Raw genomic sequence first — 8,145 nt, forward strand, 5'->3', positions numbered from 1 at the left:
TGTCTTAATGTATTGCACATTTATTTTTTCCGTCTTCCACTACAGGATCACTGCAATGACGTCCTTATTTTCCAGTTGCAACCTCAATCTTTATTCAGGTAGAAGGTTTATAGTTTATAGACCGGAGTATAGATCTATCTAAAGAGACTAAAGACGTTTTTCCCTCTGACAGGATTTGTCTGAATTACATGTCCAGCAATGCGACAAGCAGCCATTTCCTCCGGAGCCAGCTCAGCCATCTTCCCCCGAGGTTGTTGTCGGCTTTACAACCAAGAACTCTCCCCGAATGAATGTATATTTACATGTCAGTGTGCACATGTTGCTCAGTACTGTCCACTGCAATGCACTTTCAAGGTGATGTTTATGAGCATGGTTCAGTGTTTAATGTCTCAGGTGAAAGCATCCTCAGTTCCAGTCCACTGTTACAGTTGGTGTTGACATCGTCTCAAGACGTTCTGTTTTTGCCGCCGACCACATTCTTGTGCTGCTTCTGTAATTGCGCATTAGCATGCACTGCCCTGTAAAGGGGCCCAGGAAGCAGCTGAGATGGTTCCAAGTGTTCAGAACGTTTCTTTCATGAACACAGGGGGGAAAAAAGGAATGTGAAATGTTTAACTTTCAGGTCACTGTGTATTTATTACAGGTAATCGAACTGTCACGCTGCAGTAAATTTATATACAAAGATCAGATGCTGTTCTTTTTAATGCTACGTGAGAATACAAGAGAGTTGCGTAACAAAACATATGCACGTGTCAAGGGCCTCCTCACTGTTTCTGTGGATGAAAAATGCTATGTTGAAGAATCCTTTAATAAAAACAGGTTATGTTCAACCATGACGTTGCATTTCTCCTGTGAATAACTGTCAATAAGATGTTATATATATGATATTATGTTATATATATGTTAGATGTTATGTATATGATATTATGGAAATAAATGACCACCTGAAAATTGTAAAACTAATTTTAAGTAAATAATTTCCGTAGATTCTTATTTATTATCAGTAACATAGAGAAAAAGGTGTTCAACATGATTATTTCATTATTAATATTATTATTAACAAGTTTGTTTTATGAACGTGTTACTTATTCTCGACACGACTTTACCGTAACTGAATTTTATTAAGTGGATGCGACTTTATTTTGAAAGGTGAGAGCACCGGATGTGACATAAGGAACGAGTAGACAAACACAAATGTGACTGCTACAATTATGAGACTCAAACAGACGCTTCGCTGATATTTCCCATCTGAACGTGAGTATATTAAGGTTTTGTTTAGTCAGGAATGACTTTTAACATTGTTTTGGTCTATTTTATTAGTAATTTAGGCGTAAAACGACGACGTTACGTCACCTTTCTGTCAAGCGTATTACGCAGTATTTACACACATCCACGGAAACACTCAAGGCGTGTGTTGGTGTTTGAAACATTCCGAAGGAAAAGCTGATCTCCATTGATGGTATTTCAATTATGTTCACTGTCTGCATTTGGTATTTTTAGACAGCTGTCATGGAGGTGGAGTTCGAGAGGAACCGCTCGGAGCTGGTGGCCAGAGAGAGGAGCGGCCACTCGGCCGTGGTGGAGGACCACCTGCTCTATGTGTGGGGAGGATACATGGTAGTGGAACATGAGGTTCATGAAGTAGCGCCGCACTCACCTGCCATGGCAGACGACTCGCTCGAGGAGCTGCCAAAATGAGCCAGAATACTGTAAATAGCTGGGGGCAATGTCACGGTATAGACACCACAATAGTTTGTAGTGTTGACATTTATTCTACTCTACTTCCCTGAAATAACTCCACACTCAACATTTATGTGGAACGTAACCACTAAATTCATCACCTTCTTTGCTCAAGCATATGGTTTTAGATTTTCCTTTTACATCGTAAAAACAAACGTTACTTCGAATTTATTTCCTTTATGAAGCAAAAACACCCAGCGTTTCTTCACATGAAACCAGTTTTGAGCACGTCCTGTTAAGTTAAATTCAGCGCCACAATTCCCACAGTTGTTGGTTGTATTCCCACTTAAAACGGGTCTCCATGGGTTAATCTTCAGCGATCACAAGGTGTGATGTTTTCGATCAATGCGATCAATATTGGACTGTGCCTAATAATACACTCCTCACAGAAATCAGGAAAAATATATTCTTTTTGTCATTTCTTGAAAAACATCACATGGTTACTACACTGTAACAACAGTGAGGTAGGTTCAGGAACTTGAACTTAAACTGAAGGTTTTTTCGGTCTATTGAATTTCATTTTTTTATATATCTAAATTTAAGGCCAAATATTAGCATTGTCTCCTGTGACACACTTGTTTTGTTTTCCACAGTCTGTTGCCGGTGAAGAAGTTTTCCTTCCTAATGACGAAATCTGGGTGTATGACTTAGAACAAGGTTCTTGGTAAGAGCTGCGACTCTTCTTCTTTTTCTTTTGGCTTCTCCCTTCAGGATCTCCCCCTGTCCTCTGCTTCCTCTTCCTACAAACCTCATGTCCTCCTTCACCACCTCCATAAATGTCCTCTTTTGCCTACCTCTCCACCTTTCAACCTCAACATCTTCCTACCAATGTACTGGCTCTCTCTCTCCTCTGTACATGTCCAAACCATCTCCATCTAGCCTCTCTGACTTGGTCTCCTAAACACCTGAGCACATGTGCCGTCCCTCTGATATGTGCTGGGTTTAAATAATAGCTCATGATTTCACCATCCGAATGTGAAAATCAAAGTGGGAACTCTCCTCTTTCATTGCAGGGAAATGTTCCAGATGAAAGGGGAGGTCCCGCCGTCCATGTCTGGGACCTGCTGCTGCTCCTTGGATGGTCACATCTACATATTCGGAGGGTGTGATGACCGGAGTCAGTCCAATCAGGTGAGCCTGAACAAACATTGAGCTCTGACTCCGGTGCATTTTGCCCTCAGATGTTGGTATTGAGTGGCATATTTGTTGTATAGAAACGCTTAAGGAAGCACGGAATTAATTCATATTGCTTGTTTCCCTTTGAAGTTCGATCATTAAAACAGTTAAATAAATTGCCTTTAATTAACTGAATGTATTTTTTATAATCGTATCATTTATTATTTTCAATATCTATTATTTTTTATTTTCATACACAGAATTTTATGATACAGTCTTTGCAAAAATCTAGACATTGTAATAAAGCAAGTCGGTGATGACAGTGGATATGAAGCGGTGATCAGTTTCTGACTCCAAACAGATCTACTGTGCCAACCTGACAGACGGTACTTACCTCTGGAGAAGGATCGTGCCTGGCTCGGGCTCCGCCCCCTCGCCCCGAGACAAACTGTCCTGCTGGGTCTATAACGGAAGGTAAATGTTGTCATGGTGTCGTGACCCCAAGACTGTCATCTTTCCACCCTGCCTCCATCTTGCATGTCAAAATAAGTTGCTAACCATAGGGAAAAGAAGAGATGATGAAACTTTCTTTTTCAAAGGATCATCTACTTTGGAGGATACGGCTACAAAGAGCTGACGGACATTGACAGTAGAAACCGAAGCTTCATCGTGGACGAGGCTTCGTGGGTAATTTATTCAAGGGAAATTGTGCGAGTCTTTTTTAGATATAAATACAAAACTCTTCTCCTCATCCAAGGTGACAGATGTGTTTTGGGGTTGGAACAATGAGGTTCATATTTTCGACCCCCAACAAGGCAGCTGGAGCGAAGCACAAACCCGCGTAAGTAAGTAGGTATTTGAGCTGAGGTGGTTTTCATGAGCTATCCTCTCAGGATCTGACGTTTTCCCCCCCAGGGCAGAGCTCCAGCCCCCAGGGCCGCCCACTCCAGCGCCACTCTGGGCTGTCGAGGCTACGTCTTCGGCGGCAGGGTCATGGTGAGAATGAATCACAGCATGTAGAGACTCTTTGGAAATAAATATCATCCCTGAAGAGCAGTCAAATATATGAAACAAATATTTTTCATGACTCAAATCTGACGATCTTTCTGTAATACACTCAACTTATTGATCCACTTTTTTGACCAAAAACTATAATTGAGACACAGTTACTGAAGCTTCATGAAGCTCTGTCTTTTAGCCCCAGTAGATGGCGCCCTCTGTTCAGTATGCTGACATATACAATATTATGAGGCTTTTACTACATTTACCTTCTCCTCTTCATCAGTACCCCCAAATCTATGTAGTACCATTACATTCCAGCGACTTATTATATGTTAAATAGAATGAAAACATCCTGAAAAAACAAGCAGGAAGTGTTCACACACGTCATTCCATTAGTTTGGACCGTGTTTCCACCATTAAACTAGATTTGTGGCGGTCTGTTAAACCAACATGGTGGCCGGTCACAGTGACCTGAGGTGTCTGAAGCGCAGGCAGCAAGTGCAAAAGACTGTTAGTGGTTCAAGTGATGAGCTGAAGTGCCGTTTTAAACCTGCCGTCTCTCTCTCTCTCTCTCAGGAGACCAGGACCAACGATATTCACTGCCTTGACTTGGAAACATGGACCTGGTCAGAAATGTAGGAGTTTGTTTTTCAATTTCATGTTCTTATTCATGTATGAAAGTAGCCATCATCCTCCATGTTTTTATTGATCCTGCAGAACTCCAGTGACGACATCACCTGTTGGCAGGTCGTGGCATTCACTGACTGCAGTTCTGGACGACAGCTTGTTCCTGTTCGGAGGACTCAGCATGGACTGCAAACCTATGAGTAATTCACTTTACTTAGATATCTCTTTTTTTTTTAATTAAGAATTCAGGGTTTTATTTATGGATTTATTTTATTGAATAAATCTCACTCCAGGACCTTTATTATTCATGTTTATGCCACTTTTTTAGTGCACAGCCCAGGCCTTTATAGCTGGTGTGTAGCAGTGAGCAGCCTGGTGGTCTCACTCTCAGCTTGGCTCTGAGTGAGACGCTCATTAAAAATATGAAACAGCACTGGCAAACAGGCCTTCAGACTGAAGTAAAATAGTTTTCCAACTCATTGTCTACTGTTGCAAACATTCGAAAAGTCTTGACACCTTGGTCTCACGCAGCTCTTGACCCATGAGGTGGGGCTAGGATATTTTCAGCCAGACGTTCTAAAGGCACAAAGCCCTGGTCCTCTGCTTTCACATGGTGATATTTTCAGACATGTTGTGTACATTTCCCTTCGTCCTCAGGTGATGGTTGGTTATTCAACGTTGAGACAAAGACGTGGAGAGAAGTGAAGCATCCCTATGGCAACAAGCCACGGTAAGAATCTCACTGAAAAATTTGAGTGTGTTTTTCCTTACACTCCTCCTGCTGCAGGTTGTGGCACACGGCGTGTCCTGGCAAAGACTCTGATGTCATTGTTTTTGGAGGAAGCTGCGATTACATCCTCCTGACAGACAAGGTGGGTAATGAACAGACGGAACATCCTCCCCTGATGTGGTCAGTGTGTTGTTTCCCTCTTGGTTATTAACCCATTTTTGACATTTTAGTTTTGTATCCCACCTCTAAAAATCAAATACTTGGAAAGAGAAGGAATACTCAGACCCAAAAGCAGGAGTAGAGTAAATAAATATAAAAAGGTTTATTAGAAATAGTGAGGCAAAAATATTGGCCAAACTTAAGGAGAAAACATACAGAAAACATGTGATGCAGGAAGAAATATTAAAAAAAAACAATTGCAGTTTCAGATCTTGTCCACTCAAAAACCTTTTTTAAACTGTAAAAATTAATCACATTTTGCCACTGAAAAGGGTGAAGTACACTTATGAGGCCTGTAGGTGGAGCTGTCATGCTCTAATGCACTTTGAGAAAGCCATTAACGCTGTTTGCTTCCTCCTCAGGGTCACTGCAACGACGCACTGGTTTTCCAGATGCAGCCGTACCCACTTTTCAGGTAAAGCTACATCCATGTTTGGATCAGCATCTGCTTGTGCAGACCTTCAGTGAAACTATTTAAATTTTTTTTGGCAGAATTTGTGAGGATTTTATCGCAAAGAATGTGGAGACCTGTGAGCTGCTCCGGACTCAGCTTCCTCATCTCCCGTCCAAACTGCTGAAGTCGCTGCTCAAGCGAGTGTCTTTCTACCGGCCCTTTAAGAAGCAGGGCGTGTAGCTGGCACTCGGATGCCACCTCTCCTGTTAACCTCTCACTTATGTGTCCAAAGGTGCTGCGCGAAGATGAGCCATTTATTTTATTGTCTTAAAGAGGAAATGTTTATTTTAGAATGTCAGCTGAGACAAGCGTAACCCTCTGTGTGCACCTACTTTTTATCCCCAGTCTATGCTGTATTTCATTGACTCAACAGTGCCTCCTGTGTTTTTGTGACTGTGTCATAAAACGTTTTAAAAACTGGCTGTCTTCTTCCTCTCATACAAATCTACCAAAAGCATGTAAGCCTTAACATTATGACCGCCTCTTTAACTTTAAACTTGCAGTCACCTGTTGGCTGAATCTGATAACAATTTTAAGTCTTAAATATTGCGTCCTTAAAATGATTTTTCAGCTTCGTGTACATCAACCAACGTGTAGTTCCAGTCTCTCGCCTCAGGGGGGCAGTCGATACTCTTGAATTTTGAAACGTCTCCATACATTCCTGCCTTTTTAAGGGTGGAGAAGTGCAGGAACTGTGGTCAGGAAGGGAACGTTAAACAAACAACTCCAGCTCACACACTCGAAAACCTTCAAGTCCTGGAAGCTCTGCTTCTGAGAGGCTGAACTGTTACTCATTAACCAGCACATCCAAACAAGTAATAGGTTACAAGTGCTCTGCGGGAGTCGTGCTGGGTGAGGAGGTTCACCAAACTGTGGCTCTTCATCTGGACGTCTTCATCGCCGTCACAACAACTCAGCTTCCAGCCAGAGTCTGAGGCTTCATCCTCAGCTAAAGTCTCGCTCGATAGTGTCCATCAGCTCCACGTCGGAACGGTCGTACAAGGCCTCTGCAGCTGTGAGGGACGAGCTGCAACAAGAAGAACTTAGTACTTTTAATCCACAACTCAAAGACACCTTCCTTAACAGTTGTTTTCATATTAATATAAAATTGTGATATAACATTTCTCAATAAATAGTGACGTGACAAAATGTTCATTGTTGTGCATAGTTCTACACAGGGAAATAATATTGATGCTACATTAAAATAACACTCACCAATGGTTTTCTGATGTGGAAACTGCTCCCAGAGAGGATCCTCTGTTCTGTGACGCAGGCTGAGCAGACAGTTATTAATAATAATAATAATAAGTTATTAAATATTGTGTTGCTATTATAACTCTGAGGTGTGTGAATAAGTGGATGAAAATAATACATGCATTTGATCTGACAAGTTATTAGTCATTGGTTATTATTTATGGATATCTGGGACAAATCTCGATCACTCGGAAAGTGAAAATAAAATAAAATTAATAAGTCCCGCAGCAATCTTTACAAAGAAGGGGAAGTGAAGCTACGTCTTTCTGAATTTACTATATAGTTTGACATGGGATTAAGTGAAAAACTGAGTGGAACTATAAGTGTGTTTAAGTGAGAACTAACAAAACACAAGAAGTATTTTAGACTGTCATCTTACTCTTAGGTGAGTTGAGTTGGGATGAGCGCGTCGTTTGAAGTTCGTGAACGCATCATGGCTGATCTTGTTTAAGTCTCCCGAACCACGTGACTTTTCAGTTTCAATCGTGGCGTGGACAGTGCAGTTGGGGTCTTCCTCCGAGTCCCCACCGCCGAAGCTGCACAGTCCGTACGTTCTGACTTTCACAAAAGCGGACTTCTTGGTTTCACTGTCGCATCCGGCCGCCGCCGCGTCCGGCCCTCCATCCTCCGCGGGCGCGCGGCTGCTCCGCAGAATCCCGTGAATATTGAGCGGTTTGAAAATGCGAGTGTCCCGTTTGAACGCCCGGGTTTTGGACACCTCGCTGGCGCACGCAGGTGCCACTCTCTTGCCGCGGCTGGATCCACTGCCCATCTCCACCGACCAGCACCAGACTGGACCCCAAATCTCCGGATCCCTCCTTTACGCACCGTCCATGTTTAGCTGAGCGCAGGAGCGAACGCTGGCTCCAAGTTTGGAGACTTCACATCAGGGCTGAGTTACATAACGACGCAAAACTCCGCCTTCGGATCATCTGGGAACGACTTTTATATTCTCATTTAGCTGACGGAACATTTGAAAAATGACTATCCAGTTTTGACTTTG

The 8,145-nt window shown here is 42.4% G+C and overlaps 2 protein-coding genes across 3 annotated transcripts in view; both read left to right on the forward strand.

Moving 5' to 3' along the window:
• Positions 1-822, forward strand: part of LOC128747365 (kelch domain-containing protein 1-like) — a 10,448-nt gene extending 9,626 nt beyond the window's left edge. Inside the window, exons 14-15 of the mRNA XM_053845215.1 lie at positions 46-98; positions 173-822. Of these exons, the coding sequence (XP_053701190.1) occupies positions 46-98; positions 173-290 (171 nt within the window). The 3' untranslated portion in view covers positions 291-822. The remainder of the gene's footprint in view (positions 1-45; positions 99-172) is intronic.
• A 310-nt stretch (positions 823-1,132) lies between these two features.
• On the forward strand, positions 1,133-6,305 carry LOC128747363 (kelch domain-containing protein 1-like). 2 transcript variants are annotated; one of them, XM_053845213.1, is made up of 14 exons: positions 1,133-1,254; positions 1,501-1,617; positions 2,334-2,404; positions 2,754-2,871; positions 3,218-3,330; positions 3,456-3,543; positions 3,614-3,697; positions 3,772-3,852; positions 4,435-4,493; positions 4,576-4,685; positions 5,143-5,215; positions 5,273-5,357; positions 5,797-5,849; positions 5,927-6,304. In XM_053845213.1, the coding sequence occupies exons 2-14, from the start codon at positions 1,510-1,512 to the stop codon at positions 6,066-6,068; spliced, it is 1,185 nt and encodes a 394-aa protein (XP_053701188.1). In that variant the 5' UTR covers positions 1,133-1,254; positions 1,501-1,509; the 3' UTR covers positions 6,069-6,304. The 2 variants fall into 2 exon arrangements, with proteins under 2 accessions (XP_053701188.1, XP_053701189.1); XM_053845214.1 differs by lacking the exon at positions 1,501-1,617 and having other exon boundaries at positions 1,156-1,254; positions 5,927-6,305.
• The last annotated feature ends 1,840 nt before the right edge of the window (positions 6,306-8,145 follow it).

Source organism: Synchiropus splendidus, chromosome 16 (assembly GCF_027744825.2).
Source record: "Synchiropus splendidus isolate RoL2022-P1 chromosome 16, RoL_Sspl_1.0, whole genome shotgun sequence".
Lineage (NCBI taxonomy): Eukaryota > Metazoa > Chordata > Actinopteri > Syngnathiformes > Callionymidae > Synchiropus > Synchiropus splendidus.

What these genes read in the sequence shown, in the direction of transcription:
- LOC128747363 (XM_053845213.1), top strand. Translation starts at nt 1,510, where the DNA reads ATGGAGGTGGAGTTCGAGAGGAACCGCTCGGAGCTGGTGGCCAGAGAG. An exon ending in ACATCCTCCTGACAGACAAG is followed by an intron (nt 5,358 to 5,796) that starts GTGGGTAATGAA and finishes CTTCCTCCTCAG; the next exon opens with GGTCACTGCAACGACGCACT. An exon ending in CAGCCGTACCCACTTTTCAG is followed by an intron (nt 5,850 to 5,926) that starts GTAAAGCTACAT and finishes TTTTTTTGGCAG; the next exon opens with AATTTGTGAGGATTTTATCG.